Here is an 18,621-nt window from a genome sequence, read left to right as displayed (position 1 = left end):
AACCTGCTCAGTAAACAAACTTTTCCATCACACAGGGATAAGTTGTAAAGATTTCTTTGTTACCACTAAATAATGGAAGTTGTAATACTCCTGAAGTAGTTTATCATTATTTTTAATGCCATCATACGTGTGAATAGCCCTTTATAGAACTGCAGTAAAATGTCAGTTCTCTGCTCCTACCATCTGACATTTGACCCAAGGAGAGGTGAAAGAGAGGCTGGGAGGGAAGGTGGAGGGGACTGTCAAGATGGTGAAGAATGCATTCCGTTTGGTTGCACGCTCTTAAGCTGACAGATTTAGAAACAAAAGCAAAATATTTGTACCATGAATAAAGCATCAACTAACTATACTTTCCAGACACAGTTTTCAGCAAGAAACTAATCCATTTTAAGTGAAAATGTTCATTTTAACTAGAGATATGGATTGGAACATGATTATCTTTGGGATTTCATGTTTCTCTGAACTTTGTGGTACCTGGGTGGATTCACCAACTCAGTGTGTTAGTGGAAGCCAGCTCAATGACTTCTGCTAGTGCAGCAGGGCTTTGGAGCAGCCCTTGTCCCCTTGTGTACCCCTACATCTCCCCCACATTGCCCCAGAGGGTCAGGAGAAGCCCCAGAACAATGCATGGTGGGGGGAGAAGGGTGCTCATTTCATCTGGTGAGTAGAAATGCTTGTACTGGAAGAATAATGGTAATAGTGTGGTGCTGAATTCAATTTTCCCCCTCAAAAAATAGCAGAAATGTGTATTTTAAGATAAAGTAAATTTAGGAAGGCATACATTGAGATAAAATATGTACGAGATGGGAGCAGCGGAAGAAAAAATGTTAAAGTAATTGTATCAGAGGGATTTCTGTAAGGTAAGAGTTTGATATATAACACAGTAGAAAAGAGTTTGAACAAAAACACTCTGGAGGTGTGAGTGAGAAGTCAATCCATGAAACAATGCAACTATTTAATTTGAAGTCAATTTCGTAAATAATAGGAAATTCAATAAAATTATATATAAAAGATAAAGTATTTGCTTACAGAATGCTCTCTAGGTAGTATTTTGTGTGTGTTAGCAATGCACAGATGAATGCAACAATGGAATGGAATGGATTTAAGAATGAATATGTGCAGAAATGGGACACACCAGACATAGACTGATCATTTGCCTAATAGTCCAGGTTGATAAGCTCTGAGATTAGGTCTTTCAAAACGGATCTCAAAAGCAAGAGCAGATTTATATGGAAGGAAAAGTCATTGAGGCAGTCAGGTTCAGCAGTTTGAGCTTAATTATACTTGTTCATTCTTACTGTGTACATGGTAGGGATTGAGAGGTCATTTTCAGGACATAGGCTGCGATGAAAACATTGAGTAAGTGTTTAGTGTTCAGCTTGCAGAAAAATATGAAAAGGTAAGTTCTGAGGGTGCGTTCAACAGCACTTTTAACGCCTTTAAGTTAATTCAGTGCCTGCCTTATTTGATGTGAGGGCTAACAGAACACATGAAATGTCTACACCAGCTGTTCCTTGGCATCCATAATGTTCATGCAGATAACAATGCTAACCATGCTAATTGCAAATAGCTAAAGTATGCAGATTAGCCAAGGTTCTCTGGCCCATGATGTTTCCATTACAGCTCTGAAGCTGAATGAATTTGTGACAGTTTACGGAACAGTATCCACATTGACTTCCAAGTATGTGTCTTGCAGCTTAAATTCTTCAAATGTACATCAGGTTTGTTCAGAATCATGGTAGTAAGACTGTGTTTCCCATATTTCTGATGGTTCAGGCAACCTTTTCTTTAAAATGGAGACAAAACCACTCTTATTGCAGAAAATGTTTATTTTTAATAATTAGGAGTAAAACTCGCTGCTTTCCTTGTGTGCTGTGCACTGACCACGAATACAAGCCTGACTCCCAAATAGCAGGAAGCATGCCCAGAACAGAAACTCATCCAGAGATGCAGGAAGCAGCCTCCTCTGAAGGTGTGCACCTCTGCTGTGCTTTCACTTGGAGAGACTTGGAACAATATTGAGAAGCACAGTACACTTTCCTCCCTCTCTCCTTTCACAGAGGTTGATAGGAAAGACATGAGTCCACAACATTTAATCTTTCAAGGACACACCAGGCAGCCTCTCTTGTGTGGGTGGATACTTTGACCTCATGGGCACTTCGGACAACTTGGGACATTAGGAATTACTGTGTGAGGGAGGGTTATTCAGGACCACTTGAATACTTGAGATTCTATTCTATTTTCCTGCTTGGCAAGGGGTTGGACTCGATGGCCCTTGTGGTCTCTTCCAACTCTGATTCTATGATTCTATTGCTGTGTATGGCTGGAAGATAGAGTGTAGGAGGTTCTTAACTTGTAAATATGTAGGTGCTTTGGTCTCTGAATACTGTATTGATAGTCCAGGTGCACTATTCTCTTTCAGGATGGTTGAAACTGTCTTAGTAGTTCATTTGACAAACTTCTGGAAGTCTCTCTCAGCTCAGATTCTTGCATGCACTGAAGTTGGCAGGGTTTTCATGGGGTTTGATCCTGTTGTACCTTATGAACAATTCAAGTTCTGCCAGTTCAGGATATTTTCATCTTTAAGAAACTGACTAAGCAGCAAATAAAACATATTAGCATTTTTTAAAAGGGTTTTGATCTGTTTCCGTTCTGTTTAGTCACTAGGCACAGATTATAGGGTGACTGCTGCTGTGGCAGCTGCTTTTCACGGAAGACTGGAGGCTCTTTACTCCAGTATCTGTCTGGGAGGCCGGATAGAAAACTCTGAGAAGAATGTCTGTTCCTCCAGAATGTGGCAGTCGAGACTGGATTTCTTACAGGACTGGTAAAGTAAACAGGACTTTTGTTTCCAGAGTGTGATGATACCAAGTTTATGGGCACATTCTCGCATTCCTGGAGGCACTGGGGGTGGGGGGTGGGGAGGCAGTGGTGCGGTTACTTCACACAGTGGTTTAGCATCTCCTTTCCTGATAACTGGTGTATTGTCCTAGCTTGCTCAATATTTTATTTTAAAAGCTCTCACACGTTCAAAAGAATATAAAGAGCAACAATGCCAGAAATGGCACAGGGCAGGGTTTTAAAGATGAATTTGGGAAGGGGCAGGGTATCTTGTTCTAGAAAAGCTCTCCTGCAGTATGTCGAGAGAAACTCCCTCTGAGGATTTTTGCAGAGGGCCTTCTGAGATGCTGGTTGCTTACTAAGGTCAGTAAGTGTTGAGTTGGGCTGTTTTTTTGCTTGCTGTGCCATAAGCCTATCTTCCATATTTGTTCAGTTAATTGCCTTTAAATGGGAATTTAAACTATAACTTTACTTTGAATCTTTATAATGTGTTGGAAAAGCTTCAGTCAGAGTAGGGCAAAGGTACACACATTCAGTGACAAATGTGGGATTCCCAACCTTCTGCTTGGTTTTTTAGGGGCGTGAGATCAGGAGGGGTTGTGCACACACGCGGACCACAGTTTCCTGCGCACAGCTTCCCTCTGCAGGCTCTTTTCCTGCTGCTTGTTTCCACCTGGCTAGCAAGGGCATCTCAAATCCCCCTTCATTGGGGTGGGAGAGGTGGTGCCTCTGAAATGCTGTAAATGTAGGCAGAGCCGAGCACCCCTTGCTATACTTGGCTGCTGCTTCACCCTGCAAAGAGCCAACACAAGAGGTTGGGAATGCTGCACTTGGTGGCAAAGGTAATGTTCCAGCCTTAGAGAGGAGGAGGTAGCAGTTGGATCTTTATAAAATTACTTTTTTGCCTATAAAAGTATAATGTAACTGCTTGGCTAGTGGTTCTTTTCAATAAATATATTGGAGACGTTGTCAGAAAGAAACAAAAATCACTATTCCCTTGAAGCTTCTTAGGCCTGGAAAATGTCGCAGTCTAAAGTATTAAAGCCCAGGAGGTGGTACAGAAATATGTAGAGTTTAAAAAGAGTAAGCAGGAGCTTTTGGCTAAGGGGAGGCAGCATTGTAGCTGATTAGGCTGGGAATATCTGGTGAGTGGACAAGAAGATGCTGTGAAGAAAATGCTGGTGGGTTGTAAATTGTTTTGTACACATCAAGGGGATTTAATATAGCAGGACATATTTCTCATGTCGCAACTGTCGTCCATGGCTCGCCCCAGTGGTTTCCAAATTCAGCCATTTAGTCTGGCCTTGGTTTTATACTCTATGTTTAGAAACATTGGTGTCTGTGATTTACAAGAACTATAATTTTGTCCTGAAGGAAAATGGCACTACATGCTCTGAGTTAAGGAGGAGCATCTTTTAAAAGAGAAGCAGAGTCCTTAGGGTCTTAGAAAGATCCTGAGTAGATATTTCACCTCCCACAAGAGGGATGACATGCTAGCTGTAGCAAGTGCGACTTGGACTGGGGATGTGCCTTTTACAGACTATGTAAGCAGATGTCTTAAATTCTGGAAGGCAATGGCAGCATTGCTGAATGTGGGGAAAAGCTACTTCTCCCGGAAAGCTTTCCTTTATGGGCATTTTCTCTCCTGGCTGGTGGTCCTGAAAAGAAGCTTTCTGTATGATATTGCATCCTGTGTCAGAATTAAGTTTATCTTCTAGCAATCTGTGGAATGGCACCTTACTGGAAACCACAGGAACTGCAAAATAAGCATTTCCAGCTGTCCTGGCTAAGGGAGTATCTTAATGAGAAATCTGCTATGGCAACTGGGTTTTCATCCCAGGCTTGAGGGAGGCTCCTTGTCTCTGGGCTTGACCTGAATGGCAGCCACAAGCTTGTGTTCAAGTACACAACAACCTGTACCTTAAGAAAATAAATAAAAGACAAATAGAGAGTAAGAATTTCCTGGTTGCCCTTCTACACAAGGGACAACCTGGATAGCCATCACTAGCTGATGAATACAGTACAATAAAATTGTTTTTCAGTTGAGCAGAAACGTTTTGAAGGATTTCGCTTGAATCTTGATAAATAAGACTTTAGGATGGGAGGGGGGGGATAGTTTCATAAGCTGGAACCCTCCTCTCAAAGAGAGGAATCTTGCTTGGTAGTATTGTAGCTTTAGGCTCTATTTTTATCCTAAATTTAGTTACCAACCATCTAGTGTTCCTGCACATGGATATAAAAGAGTAAAAGTGGTTTGCACAAATGCTGGCACAAATGTTTGCACTAATGTTTGAAGCCACTGATGCAAGACGGAAGGCAGGGGCCTGGTTCTCACATCACTGGAAATCTCGGTGTATTGTGGCTTGTTAGAAGAGTGGTTTGTTTCCACATGCTTGGGGAGCAGGACTGGAACAACTCACTGCTCATTCACAGAAACAATTTAAACTATTGTTTAATGTGTCGTGTGCACTGAGCCAGTATGCACAGCTAGGAGTGGGCATCACCAAATTAAGAGAGACTGCTCATAAAGTCACCTTGGATACTGCAGAAAAAAGTACGGACACCAAATTTCATCTTGAAAATGCTTTAATAAGGAAGTGTTGACAACACTGTTTTTGCAAAATGTAAAGGTAACTATACAAATTCTTAATAGAAAAAGAATAAATTAAAAGCAGATTTGTAAAAAAAAAATTCTGCAAACTTTTCTACAACATAACATTTTTTTCCTTCCCCTTGATTACCGTTGCACAGGTTTCAGTAAAATCATTTTACATGCTCTACAGTCCATTTCAGAAGAGTTCTAATTTCCCCCTTATTTTAAACTAGAGTCCATTTTGCTCAACTTGTAATAAAACTATTGACATTAATATATATATATATTTATATATGTAAAACTTTACATCTAGTTAACTAAGCAGTAACTGGTCATCTGATAGCACCTGATTGGGGTTTGCTATGTCCAAAACTAAAACTAATACTGGGGTGGGAAAACAAAACAAAACAAACTGGACCTCCCCCCCCCCAACATTTCCAACACTCAACTGCATATAATATTATTTTAAAAATAAACCCTGCCAGGGTGGTGGTTTGTACAGACGGACAAAATGCAATTATTGGATGAGGGACCTTTTCATGGATACAAAGCAAAATTCAAGGGGGTTATTAGTGGGGGTAGTCAAGTGCTTGTATACAATAGCTATGGTTTACCCCCTCATATCATACTCAAAACATGTTAATCTCCTGATTAACACTTTATGTACAGTTTTGTATAACTGAATTGAGTTAAACAGTAAAACCTGTTTTACTTAATTTCTGTCTTTACTACCAGACTGGCTCACAAGTGCCTTGACTAAAAAAACAAATATGAAACACACCCTGCTCTCCCCTACTCAACATGGCCTCCCTCCCACCCCCTTGAGAATGTTACTCTGCTTTTGGAAATTTGAGCCCGTTCTCTATTGACTCAGGGCTGCCAGTATTGCTGCAAAATAACATGCCAGTTCTCATTAGGATGTAACAGATGGGAACTATTGGTCCATCAGGATCATATCCAAACAGCCCGATAAAAAAAGGAGCCCCAGTCCATCTGGTTTCAGGTGTGACCATTGAAGCAGTGAAGCAAACTAGTCACAAATAACTTTTTAGCTAGACTGGGGGACTGTGATTTCCATTACTGTTGGTATGTTTACTAAGGTGATTTTGGCAAGCATTCTGATTCACTTTTCAGGTACAAATTAAAACAAATCAAGTTGTTTAGCTGGAGCCTGGAAGGTGAGTTTAATCAGTAATCTACCAGTTTTACCTGTCATGGCTTCTGCTAAAGAATTTACAGGAAGTGTAATTTAATGAAGGGGCTGAAAATTCTGTTAGCAGTCCTTTCATATGCTGAGAACTATAGTTCTCCACAGTGAGGGAATGAATGTTAAACCAGTTTAAGCCCATATACTACACATACCGTATATTTCAGTCCATAAGACGCCCCCATGTATTTTTGGGGACTCAGATTTAAGAAAATGGCGGCGCCGGGGGGGATGTATCTGTGTATAAGATGCCCCCTAATATTTGACTTTATTTTTTAGGAAAAAACCCTAGTCTTATACACGGAAAAATACGGTACTTAAGTTGAGAAGGATGCATCTAGTTGGTTGTCTTGGTTTGTGAAGCCATATGCTGGATGTTGCTAGCAGAGGGTACTACTACACACAGAGACACACAACGAGAGGGGCAGCGTGTAGGAGAGAAGAAGCATGAACTTTGGAGAATTTCCTTGGTAAAACGTTAGGACGACGCCATTTAAGTTGCATGTTATTGTCATAGTTTATTATTTTGCTGATACTTCATTTTTAAGAGAGACTAAATCAATACATTTTCCAATCTTATTTTAAGATGAGATGTTTAAAAGCAACATTGGCTGCAAACCTGTAATTGTTAAGGTGCTTGGACTTCAGTGTTGCTTAAGCCTAACTTGGTGATGGACTGCGGTTATTGCTTCAAATGAAATGTCATTTGTTCTGTTCATCACAATGGCATATGGACATAAGGGCTTAAGATGTGGATGTTTACATAATGCCTTCTTGATGAATATGAAATAGAAATAAGACAACCTGTTCTTGTGCTATTTGCTTCAGTGATCTCACTCTTGCTTGTGATTTTAGCTTGTTCTTTCTCTGCTTTTAGACAGACCCTTACTGAGTCTTAACAGTAGGGCTGGGTGATATATCAATATATCGTCCCAAACTGGCTCAAAGTACATATTTTGAAACTGGCTTCATAATTTTTGACCTGGCAATATATCACAAATCATGTGTGTGTCTGTGTGCACGCTATGCAAATATCACAATGCAAGAAAAACCATGAAGCCAGCCATTGCGTCTTCATAGCTCCATCCTTATTTTGTGATAGATCGGTATATTGCAATGTTTAGCTGATGATATATCAGATATTGCCCAGCCCTACTTAACGGTGCAAAATCTTCTACCATTCCTACTTGGAAGAGCAGTAGTTCTTTTGTTCCATTTGGGAGAATTTAGGTTTCTTGTGTTTGTGGAATCTTTCTTTCTTTTTTTCAACAAAATTGGCCTTTAGGGCATTTCTTCTTTTCTTTTTAGAGCTTCTCTTCAGTTTGTCAGCTGCTTGCACACAAACATAACATTTGGGGAAGGGGGGGGCAAGACACTTGGCCGTTGGGTGGCACAACAGCATCACCACACCATAGTGAAGACCTGGTGTGCCTGCTCTCCTATCTGTTCAGATCAGGGGTTGAGCAACTGGTGGCACCAGAAAAGGGCGTTCTGGTCCTCACTGTTGTCCATCCAGGGGCAAAATACTAGTGGCATTGAGACTTGGGAGGTGGTCTATGGGCTTGGGAGGGTTGTTATGATCCTTGCTTCTTCCTGGCCATTCCTTTTCCATGGTGGTCCTCCAGCAAACTAGCAGTTGACCGGGGACCTAGAAATTTGTGCATTAGTTCATTATAAAAGTACTGAGGCCTTGTGAAGTATGATGGCTTTCTAGAAGTGTATAAAAAAGCATTGCTCAAGTGTACATGTAAACTTGTAGTTTCCTCTCTTTTGGTATTGGCAGAAGACAACCATACTTTGTCTCAAAAGTTTTTGTAATCTCGTCGTGATTCATCTTAGGAAAACAACCTAAACTGCTCGTAAACAAATAAAAACTGCCAAGCACTCCTCTTTGAAGCATAGTTCACTTCCCTGGCCAGTCAATAAGCCCTCCCCCACACAAGTATTACTGTATTTTGCTGTCAAGCTTACATGGTGTGCTTTTCCGTGATGTGAGACATTTTCTAGGCAAATTGATTTTAAACAAAACAACACTTTTTGGCATTTTACTTCACAACTGATCATAGAAATCCTCTGAAAAATTTATTGGTTGTTTTACTTGCAACTAATCACAGGAACGTTAAAAAGAAGCAATTCCTTGCCCTTGTTCATCTTTTCAGAGTTTTCTCAGATGATATCTGCCCAGGTTGTCATCATAGTAGAGTGGTGCTTAGAGCATCAAGATGGAAGGCAAGTTACAGAATAGTAGCGTTACTGTTTCTGAAAAAAATGGATACTTTTAAATGCATCATAAAACAGCTACTGAAATCTTTGGCAGCACAGAACAGTTGCAGTACAGTATTCTGGCTCACTCTGAAATGATAGGATCATTCTCTATTCCCTACAGTCTTTTTCTGCAATGAAAAGGGTATTTCATGATAGCTGTCACATTAGCGTTAACTAGTACTTTGACTTTAGAGTTCAAATCATATATGTTAGAACAGTTGTACATATCAAAGAAAGAGGCTTATGCAACCTTGAATGGTTTGAATTGACTGCCTGTGGTGTTCTTAACATCCAAGTTATTTGTAAATTTGCCCTCTGCTCTGGGGTGATCTCTGTGAGGCACATGGCAGTTTGAAATAACCAGGAGTGAAGGAATTCGTTTTCCGCTACTGGCTGGGGATGGATCTGTTTTTCTAATATCATCTTCAGTTGCCTTATGCAAAAAGTGCTTTGACTTGAAGCTGGTATCAGGCGCCAGTGTAAGGCAAATGAGAGGCAGTGAGGTGATTTTTCAGAATGGCATTGATGCGTTTGAACAGCTGAGGTCAAGGGGATTCACACGAGAGTTCCAGGCTTGGCTTTCTCCTGTCCGTACCACTGGACATCAGCTAGTTCTGGATAGAGGGGAGAATCCAAGTAACAGCTATCACTGCAGCTCCTGTAGAGAGAAGGGACAGAAACTCAAATTAGCACACTGGGAAGAGGCAGTAGAACGACAACCTCAGAGACTAGAGCAATGGAGGTTGAAGAAGTGGAGAAAACACACTCTTGGTAACTTTCATGTGCATTGCTGCTGTAAGATGAGTGGGGAAACCTAAGGGCTGGGGGCCAAATGAGGCCATCAGAACTCTTCCCCAGCTGGAATGCCTCTTGATTATGCCCCTTGATTGTCTGGATGGAGGAGAGAGAGAGGTGTATGAATGTGTAGAAACTAGGTTGCTTGGATACAGGACACAGAGAACCATACAATTATAGAATCGTAGAGTTGGAAGGGACCACAAGGGTCATCTATTCCAAACTCCTGCAAAGCAGGAATGTCTCCGCTAAAGCATCCATGACAGATGTCACCCACCCTCTGCATAAGAACCTCCAAGGAATGAGAGCTCTTACTGTCAGGAAGTTCTTCCTGATGGTTAGTTTGAATTGCCTTTCTTGCAACTTGAAGTCATATTTTCAGGTCCTAGCCCCTGCAGGAGGAGAGAGCAAGCTTCCTCCATGTGACAGCCCTTGAGATATTTGAAGATGGCAATCATCTTCAGTCTCCTCTTTTCTAGGCTAAACATACCCAGCTCCCTCAACCACTCATCATCAGTCTTGGTTTCCAGACCCCTGATCATCTGGGTTGCTCTCCTCTGCACATGTTGCAGCTTCTCAACATCCTTCTTAAACTGTGGTGCCCAGAGCTGGACACAGTGTTCCAGGTGTGGTCTGACCAAGAAATATAGAAACCTCTGACTTCTTCTGCACAAAAGTAAGAGTCACATGCTGCACCACTCGCTTTTGCTTCTGGCCCTGCACACCACCATCACAGGACCCTTGAAAGGCCTCCCAGAAAGGAATGTGGCCCTTGGCCTGAACAAGGTTCCCCACCCAGCCTCCTGTGAAATCTTTCTCAGGGTAATCCTGAGTCTAAAGCTATTGGCGTCTAAAGCTAACCATGCACCATCACATCAATTTTGCCACACTGTTTAAATAGCAAACCCTATTTGATTTGTGTGTATTTGAAAGTTAAAGTACATCATTGGCCCAGAGCAATAGTAACTATCAGAGGAATGGGAACTTGGCCAATCATGGAGCAAACATCTTATCTATTTGAAGGGAAGGGCATGCCCAGATGAAGGAAGGAAGGAAGGAAGGAAGAGGAGTGGACAGATACATGCAAGCACACAAGCATTCAGAGACGGGAGCATGCATAAAGCAGCGTCTTGTAACTGCGTTACGGTTTGGCCCCCCCTTGTGCGCTATTCCCCAGCTCATATATAAGTTTCCACGTATCAGTCTGCTTGGAAGGGTACACTGTCAAAGTGAGGGGGGAAATGACACACCTGGGGTAACCTCATTACTGGTTCAGGTAGTGTTAGTCTGACGCAGTCGAAACAAATTAAAAAATTGTCCAGTAGCACCTTAGAGTCCAACTAAGTTTGTTCTGGGTATAAGCTTCCTGTGCATGCACACTTCTTCAGCTATACACATGAAAACTTATACCCAGAACAAACTTAGTTGGTCTCTAAGGTGCTACTGGACAATTTTTTAATTTTTCTTATCACTGGTGGCAAATCTGACACCAAACACCAGCACCTGCATGTGATTTATCCCGGGGAGATGTTACTTTAAGTTAGCAAATATAAATAAATACTTGTGACTGTACAGGGGGACATTTTTTTGTCACTAGTGGTTTTACACACATTTAATTAAGCATGGGTCTAACTGTTAGAATCTGTATTTTTCTGCATTTTACTTCCCGGCTTGCAATTTCCCACCCCCAACAAGGTGCATAAAAATTGCATTTAGTAATCCATCACAAGAAGTATTTAGATCCGAATTCAGTAGCCTGGTGTCCTGGCACATGTGCTGCCTAAGGCTGGTGAGAGTTAAAGTCCAAAACATCTGGAGGGCAACAAGTTGGCGAAGGCTGCTTCAGATAAGACTTTGTTGGTTAACCTAATGGAAACTCAACAGAATGAAGTCCTATGGTCAATAATCAGTTAACTTGGCAGCTGTATGCTTCTAGAAAGAACTTAATGGTGCCTTTTCTAAGACAGTTTTAAAATAAAATAAAATAATAATAATAATAATAATAATAATAATAATAATAATGACATGAAACCTTGTTTAACACCACCTGTAGCGGGTCATATTTGGGGGTTATTAATTGAAAAATGGCACTGGTGGTTTACAAGCCTCCTTGCCTATGACAAAAATTGTTTCCAGGTGGTTGGGCAGATTCTCTCTCCCCCCCCCCAACGCAGTAAATGTAGACATAAATGACTCTCTCATTTAAAGACAGCACCTATCTGCAACTTGGAATCATGCATATCTCATATATTGGGTCTAATGGATGCAAATAACTAGCCAGTAATGAATTCACATTCCCACAAAACTGTAGCACAGGGTGCTTTTGAAAGAAGACAAAATCCACAGGGAAACAAAAGGTGGAGGGGCAGAGGCATGGAGGGGGGTGGGGGGGGTCCAATATAGAAAACATCCCCTCACTATACCTCTATTCATCAGTACTCTGTTGAGTTGGAGACTGAGACTCATCCATAGTGGGTGAGTTGTCTGCAGCGTCTCTGAGCAAAGGATAGGCGAAAGAGAAAGAGGGAAGAGGAGATGTTAAAGAAAAACAGTGACACAAAACACTTGTTAAGAGCTTATTAATCCAGCCAGAAACAGGTTGGTGAATCATCTTTGAAGACAAAAAGAAGTTAGTAACACAGGGAGAACGCTAAGGAGAATTTTAAGCACTTTGATTTGTGTGTGAAGGATATGGGGAAGGGGCGTGGAAAAAGAAAACAAAATATTGGGGTTGTTTTTTTTGCTGGGCAAGGCAACACAATTCCCACAGTGACAAAAGGAGCTTGTCTCTAGAAAGCACACAGTTCTTACCATGTTTTAATGTATCCGCGCATGCAAGTTGGTGCTTGACTTGTTTTCTTTAAGGACTAACAATACCCAGCATTATAAAGCAGATCCCATCTTTTCACAGCACTTCACGCAGACTCTTGGGAATCATGACAGCCTTATTCTCCCCCTACTGCTTCCCGTGCAACAATTGCTTCCCGTGCCACTGATCCTGCTCAAAGCCAGCATTTTTGAACCACAGACCATACTTTTAAACCCAGCATTTGAAACACAGCTCATACTCTGAGGCACCCCACCGACTCTGGACTGTTTTTGGTAGTGGAACATTCGAGAGGCAAAATTTATGCAAGAATATAATAATAATACTTGGTTTAAGAACAGCTTAGTTTATGAACAACTTGGATTAAGAACGCTGCAAACCCGGAAGCAGGTGTTTTGATTTGTAAACTTTGCCTTGGAAGCAGAACATGTTTCTCTTCCTGTTGAGTGTGTTCCATTTGTAAATTGAGTTCCCACCGCTATGGGAAAGCACGCCTTGGCTTAGGAACGCTTTGGTTTAAGAACAGACTTCCGGAATGGATTAAGTTCATAAACCAAGGTACCACTGTAATATTAATCTTATATGCCCCCCCCCAACTGGGCTGCCCCAGCCACTCTGGGCGGCTTCCAACAAGCATTTAGTCTGCTGCATTTGTATCCTGCCCTTTGGCTAAGAATCATTTGCAGAGTTCAGGTACCCAAGAGACTGTGGGAGGGCTCCAGCTGTAGGGGGAAGGAGTGCTGCTGCTCTGCCAAATGTCTGCCCCTCCTGTCCTTTATGGTTTGCAGAGATTCTAACAGAGCTGAATGTGGTTGGAAGGTCTTTGTGGTCAACGCATAAAAGGTTGGAGGAGGATTGGGGCTGGTACACAAACTGCTGTAGTTTAAACTCTCACACTTAAAAATGTCTGAAAAGGCTATAGAGCGTGGCTTGCCAACATGGTGCCCTCCAGATGTTGACTCACAACTCCCATCAGCCCCAGCCAACATAAACAATAATCAGGATTCTTGTTGTTGGGAGTTGTAGTTCAACAAATATCTGGAGGGGGCACAGAGTTGGCTCCCCTTGCTTCAGAGTGTCATACATGCACCTTATCCCATTTTGCCCTTATCACAACTCTGTGAGGCAGGTTGGGCTAAGAGATGGTGATCAGCTTAGCGTCGTCTTGTGATGGGCTTGGCTGAGCAGGGCTTCAAACCCTCATCCAAGTTTGGTGTTCTGCCACATTGGATATTATCTATTGGTTTTGCTCCTGAGAAGCAGGAGAGAGAAGTTCTGTCCAGTGGGAAATGGCCAGCTAACCTAACTCTGAAATAGCACTTTGGAACATCAGACATGTATAGAGTGCAGGGGGTCCAGGAGGACATTTGCAATGGTGTTTCTGGAATGGCCTTCGCCAGCTGCCTCAAATATTGCCTTTCATTTAAAACAAAAAGCTAAATTCCACTTCTGTTTCAGTGTATCTGAAGAAGTGTGCTTGCACACGAAAGCTCATACCAAGAACTAACTTAGTTGGTCTTAAAGGTGCTACTGGAAGGATTTTTTTTATTTTGACTAAATTCCACTGTGTTTGATTGAATTTGAACTCCTTCCAAATGTGCACACACTGTGGATTTCTACAAAATGAAACTTGTGGAAACAGGTCCAGACCACGGGAATTTGACTGGGAGCTTTTTGTTGACTCACCCCTCCCCTTTTACAATTAAATGAAGACATCTGCACGGGTAATAAAGACAAGCAGGGTAGAACATGGAACAAATGACCTGCACTAGAGCTCCGATCCTAGGCACGTTCACCTGGGAGTAAGTCCCACTGAACTTACTTCTGAGTAGATATGCATCTGGTTGTGCTGTATGTGTGGCTTGACTAGCATCTAGGGAAGATGGGTCAGAAAAGGAACGCGTTGCCACCGAGTGCCCACCTGTGCCCATACTCACCCTGTCTGCCAGGCCAGGATGTGATGTGGGCTGCTGGGTGGTGTAGCCGCTAGCTCACTAGATGGTGTGGAGCTCCTCTGACTGTGTGGTAAGGCAGCTGGAAAGAAATGGAGATAGATAGATAGATAGATATAGATACACACACACACAAATATAGTTAGGGGGACTGGAATGCAATGATGCTGTTACGTCTGTGCAGTAGTAACTCGTGGAACGGAGATGAAACATGGCATATTATTTGGTATAAACTCATAAGTGCAAGTTAATTATTTCTGCAGCACAGCTGCCCATGCCACGGCTTACCACAACATATCCAGCCTCTCCTTCTCACTCTCCCCCCAGCCCCCACCCTTCATGCAGTTTCAAAGGGAGGTCTGCGTGGAGTTATCTGTGTGTGAAATGACTGGCAGAATCCGAGATTTGGGAGAAGAGACGATGGAGGAGGACTGGAAAAAATTTAAGGATTACTTACAAAAACATTATAAGTTATATGAATGTTAAGAATTTGCATGATTTGGAAAATCTAGCTCCAGCAATAAGATTTGGTATATTGGAAATTAAGATATAACTATGAAAGGATTAAAGGACTGACAGCATCCCTTGTCTTCCTTCAACCTCAGGGAGATGAGAGACCATCTCAAATGTCAACAGGAGTTTGACATTGCTGCTGCTGCTGCTGCTTCTGCTGCTGGGGGCCAGCTGTCTTGCTCCTGCAACTCAGCCCCATGGAGCACCAGCCACTGGACCCCATTGGACACTGGAGGGTCACAGCTGGCGATGTTAGTAACAACTGCAGAACCTTGAGAGACAATAAGTTTTCCAAAGCAGTACCTTCAGGGCAAACTCTTAACATACACTTCATATTTTAGCTGCCTTAAGTTAATTAAAGAAGGAAAACATTTACATTTTATTTCTGAAAATACTTTAACACTTTATCCATTTCACCAAAAGATTAAATAACTTGGTGAAGTCCTTGGTGAACAAGTCTTGTGAAAGTACCGTATTGGCCCAAATATAAGCCACCCCCCCCCAATTACGGGACAACCCGCTTGCGTCTCCCAAGCCTCTCCTGGTGCCAGCTTGGGGAGAGTGCTGGCTTGCCCCCCCCCGTGAGCTGGGAGGTGAGCCACACCCGCAAATAAGCCTTGAATTTTAAAGGTGCGGCTTATTTACAGGTATGTCTTATATTCCGGCCAATGTTTCAATTCCTGATTTATTTTGATTGCCAAATTGTATAATGGTTGGAGTGAGTTGTTAAAAACATGGAAAGAACTTCTGAATAATTTGGGGGATTACCTTGCCTCCCTTCTAGCTTTTAATTTGCCCTGTTGAGTAATAACAATTCTAGAAATAAAAGCTACGCAAGTGGCCTTTTACAAGTACAGCTAATGCGGATGTAAATCCTAATATAATATAAACAAACATTCTTCATGATTTTGCTTGTACTGGGAGAAAAGCCATCCTTTTTGCTGATTTTTAAAAAGTTGTGTGGTGTCAGGATTTCATTGTTTATGAGCTCATTTGAAGAATGGAAAATAATAATAATAATAATAATAATAATAATAATAATAATAATAATAATAATAATTTATTTATACCCCGCCCATCTGGCTGGGTTTCCCCAGCCACTCTGGGCAGCTTCCAACAAAATATTAAAATACAATAGTCTGTCAAACATTAAAAGCTTCCCTAAACAGGGCTGCCTTCAGATGTCTTCTAAAAGTCTGGTAGTTGTTGTTCTCTTTGACACCTGGTGGGAGGGCGTTCCACAGGGCGGGTGCCACTACCGAGAAGGCCCTCTGCCTGGTTCCCTGTAACTTGGCTTCTCACAGCGAGGGAACTGCCAGAAGGCCCTTGGAGCTGGACCTCAGTGTCCGGGTGGAACGATGGGAGTGGAGACGCTCCTTCAGGAAGAATTTATTAGAAGAGCATTCTCATCATAATTTGGTAATGAAATCCATTTGTCTTCAGTTTTAAATAATAATGCTTAGCATTTATTTAGTGCTTTAGAGTGCTCCAAGGGTTTCACATGCTGTTATTTTGACTAACCTATGCAACACAGCCTCATATTGTGAGGAGTGGGAGGGCTGGAGCTGAGAGAGAAAAGCTCAGCTGAGACCAGTGAATGAGTCAGGGCAAAAGCAAGATTTTGAACAGGTGAGTATCATGGCCATGACTACTCGTAAAGAAGCTCTACTGATTTCAGTGGGGCTTACTCCCAGGTCAACGAGGATAAGATAGCACCTTTGGTTGCACCAGTTGCAGCAGTTTTAGATTTCAGTAACGACAGTCGTGTACTTTTTTCATCACCTTTTAAGAACTCATTTGGACTGTCCTTCTGTTGATTCACCCTGCTTCACATGACAAGCGAATAACAAACAGAACTTCTACCTTTATTGCTAAAACCTTTGACTAACATGCCCCTTCCTCCCCCTATCGGCATTCATAGATAGTGAAAAGCACATATTGTAGAACTGTGCCAGTGTTTACCAAATTGCTGATTGCTGGGGCCATGCTTTTTCTCCTGAATTACAACTGATGACACACTTTACACCTGCACTTGAAAAGTTTAGAGTCTCAGAGCGCAAGAATTACCCATCCTCAGGAGAGTCCCTGTGTTTCTGCCTGTGTTACTGAAGTTTAGCTCCTGCTGAGAAAGCAACAAGCTCAATACAGTGACTCATGCAGAGACCCATGAATACCCTCCTCTGATTGTGAGTAATTTGGCTGTGTCTTTGTGTTAGGAGTCATTTGACTGCGACGGATGCAGACCTAGGGCTGCTCAGAAGGCCACACCACCAGAGCAGTGAGATGTGGGGGTGGTTTGGTTATGTTGTACATGTGGAACCCCCAGGAACGACTCTTGTCTATGGGTGCAAATCATCTTCCTCACCTGACGTTGCTTTGCACATCTGAGGCATCCTTGTTACCCTGCTGTGCGCCACGAAGGTGCTTTGAGAGGAGGTGCTGTACTGGGAGCTGCTATCCGACGAAGTGGAGCTAGTGTGCGACAAGCGGCTATGGTCTTTGTGGGAAGCTGTGGACCGGTGGTACCACAGCCTCAGCTCATCTGACACCATTGTCCTTCCCGACCCCTTCTCGTGACCCTCTCTGCCCAAAGACGGAGTCCTGATGATCTGAGAACGGGAGGGGGTCAGCCTGACGGAGTCCGCTTCCTCCCCATGCCAGTTCTCTTTAAACATTCCCCCCGCCGTGTAGGAGTTAGATGTTTTAAACTGTGCCTTCACGCTGTAGTGTCCCTCCTGGTCATTCTCCAGGCTGCGCACAACCACCGGCGTGGAGCTCCCTTCGATGTAGAGAGGGTACTCCTTGATCCTGTACTGGGAGGACGGCTGGCTCTGGCTGTGCAGATAGACTCCGTGGTGGCCAGTGCCGTTCCTGGCAGCCAGGTTGGGCATGCTTCCTGAATTGGAGGAGACCAGGTTCCCTGCCGACTTGTGCCTCTGCCTCTGCCGTTCCCGGGCTTTGGAGGGGGAATCCTCAGCCAGGGTGGAATAGTTGGCATTCATCTGAGCAGGGTAGTAGTGCTCAGAGCTGGAATGGCTGGTGCAGGAGGAGCAGTCGTCCATTGGGTCAGAGCCATTGCTGCTGCGAGTCCGAGGGGTGTAGAAATCGGGGCTCCCCGTCTCGTTTTCTGACCCAACGAGCTTCCCTTGGGACTCTAAACTGGAGCTTCGGTGTCTAAAGTGCTGTGCTAAACTATGTAACCTAGTAGGGCTGATGTCCACAGACCTGCAAGCACAGAAAAAAGGTTGTAATTATAAACTGCTCCAGTAGTTTTGCCTACAGTTGTGGTGTGGAATGAGTACACTTATGGTGGCAAAGGAAGGCTAACAGAAAGAGAACAATTAAAGGCTGCCTGACCCTGAGCTATAGGGACTCCAGCCTTTTAGCTGCAGAATGAAGGTGGGATCTCTGAAATCAATTATTCTTTGTAATTGTATCTAACCACAAATTTGGGGTCAGTTCACCATAGCAGAGTTTGCTTACAAAAATACATTGTCATGGTTAACTCTGTAGTATGTTTGCATAATATCTGAAGAAAATACAGTGGAGTCTAGGCCTGACAATGTAAAGATGCCACCGGTCACCATAAGCTGGCAGCGCCAATAAATGGGAAGCGCCAATAAATTCA

At 42.8% G+C, this 18,621-nt stretch overlaps 1 protein-coding gene across 8 annotated transcripts in view; it reads right to left on the bottom strand.

The window, feature by feature from the left end:
* Positions 1–5,409: 5,409 nt before the first annotated feature.
* Positions 5,410–18,621, bottom strand: part of FRMD4A (FERM domain containing 4A) — a 412,586-nt gene continuing 399,374 nt past the window's right edge. For all 8 annotated transcript variants that reach the window (XM_083464152.1, XM_083464151.1, XM_083464153.1 and 5 more), the window contains 3 exons: positions 17,359–18,218; positions 14,466–14,562; positions 5,410–9,564 (listed from right to left, as the gene is read on the bottom strand). In XM_083464152.1, the coding sequence (XP_083320278.1) occupies positions 9,462–9,564; positions 14,466–14,562; positions 17,359–18,218 (1,060 nt within the window). In that variant the 3' untranslated portion in view covers positions 5,410–9,461. The remainder of the gene's footprint in view (positions 9,565–14,465; positions 14,563–17,358; positions 18,219–18,621) is intronic.

Source organism: Podarcis liolepis, assembly GCF_965112155.1.
Source record: "Podarcis liolepis genome assembly, chromosome: 10".
NCBI lineage: Eukaryota > Metazoa > Chordata > Lepidosauria > Squamata > Lacertidae > Podarcis > Podarcis liolepis.
This window is presented reverse-complemented; position numbering and strand designations above follow the sequence as displayed.